The sequence below is a fragment of the Stegastes partitus genome, unplaced genomic scaffold (assembly GCF_000690725.1).
Source record: "Stegastes partitus isolate 25-593 unplaced genomic scaffold, Stegastes_partitus-1.0.2 Scaffold126, whole genome shotgun sequence".
NCBI lineage: Eukaryota > Metazoa > Chordata > Actinopteri > Pomacentridae > Stegastes > Stegastes partitus.
The window spans coordinates 521,313-522,953 of NW_007577857.1; the positions used below are offsets into that span (position 1 = coordinate 521,313).

Consider the following 1,641-nt stretch of genomic DNA (forward strand, 5'->3'; position numbering starts at 1 on the left):
GCACATCCAATCTCTTCTTGTTCTGGATCTGATTCTGGTTCAAACATTTACAGCTGAACTTCTAGATTTTGTTACCAGCTGACACTCATTAGTCTGGGCTTAGACTGTGTCATCACTCTGTCTTCTCCTGACCAATTAGAGCTTTTTTAGGGAGGGGGTCTTAAAGAAACAGGAGCTAAAACAGAGCTTTCAGACGGAGGATGAGAAGAAGTGCGACAACACAGTCCAGTACGGGAAAAGTATAATTTTTTTTGAACATTTAAGCATCTAAACATATTCTAATAGACCCCCAAAATAATGCTTTAATCTAAAAATGAGCATGATATGGGCTCTTTAAAATGCCACTATGCTGACGGCATCCTAAAGTGAGACATCACAACAGCATGCAAGTAAGTAAGAAGTTGTCATGTTGCTTACTAAATGAGGACACTCCTCAGCGACAGGTCCAGTGCAGAGCTGCATGCATGCTGCCCTGGGGAAGGAGGCATTGTAAACTCCTGGCCACGGACTCACGGGTCTGGGGGGCTTCCAGCGATAAGCACCAACAGGGGGGTCTGCAAATGGTATGCCATAGAATACATGGGCCTTATCCACTGTGATCCCTCTTATCTGACCATTTTTGGTGAACACCACCGGTCCAGGAGCCGCGTCTGTGTCCTGATTGACTGGTTTGTCCTTGGGTTGCTGTGTGATTGTGAGGTCCTCAGGGTGTCCCAGGTCCTTGAGGGAGTTTATCTGAAAGTCTCCATTGATGATTAACGGCTCGTCTCTTACCAACAGCCCGGGGTAGATATTTCTCAGAAAGCTGACAAGGTCGATGTCATCGTCATTTTTCGTCACGTCTCCAGAGGAAAGCTTTAAGCTCAGTGTGCACAGCAGCAGCAGCAGCAAACACTGCCAGCTCTCCATGTTGCAACAGAATGCTACTTCCCCAGACCGCGCTGCTCAGATCATGATTTGACTTGAATTACAGTCCAGCTGAGGTAGAAAAGTTGCAGCCCCCACAAACCTGGAGCCTGAAACTCTCTACGGACTGTGGATACTTGTGATTCCAATTTGGCTTGTTGCTTGTTCAGATTTATCAGACAAAAGCTGCTCTGTCTGACTGCTGAGTGCTGTCCAGTACACTGTGAACAGCTGGATACAGACATTGTGATGCAGGACCACTAATAGAGGACAAGTCGTCTTTCCTTTGCTTAATGTAATCACAGTCGCATGCAAAAGGTAAATGGGGATAAGATATCCGGTATTCTTCATGAAAGAAAAAGGGCTCTTTTAGGTACTCATTTAAAAATCTGTTTCTCTTTTACCACCTAGTTCTATTAGTTGCTAATGCTGAATTAAAACAAATACATTCACTGATGTGTTTCTTCACTGCAACGAGACAACTAAATTGCATTCAGGTGCACAGTGCCACCTACAGGCCTTCTGCACCACAGCATACAAGGCTGACTGCCCATGTTGGGCTCTTAAAGGTCACAATGGGGTCAGATGTTTACAGAACAAAAAATATTAAGTTACATGTAATTATGCTTACTTTTTTTTTTTTTTTAAACATCCATCTCTGATTTTTGCCTTCTTCTTATGAAATATGGAATATATTCCAATTTTTCAGTTTTAAAAAGTCTGAAAAAGCACTAA

General features: G+C 43.3%; 1 protein-coding gene across 1 annotated transcript in view; it reads right to left on the minus strand.

The window, feature by feature from the left end:
• Positions 1 to 933, minus strand: part of LOC103354931 (cAMP-regulated D2 protein) — a 29,999-nt gene extending 29,066 nt beyond the window's left edge. The window contains exon 1 of the mRNA XM_008278537.1: positions 418 to 933. Coding sequence (XP_008276759.1) covers positions 418 to 909 — 492 coding nt within the window. The 5' untranslated portion in view covers positions 910 to 933. The remainder of the gene's footprint in view (positions 1 to 417) is intronic.
• Between the last annotated feature and the right edge of the window lie 708 nt (positions 934 to 1,641).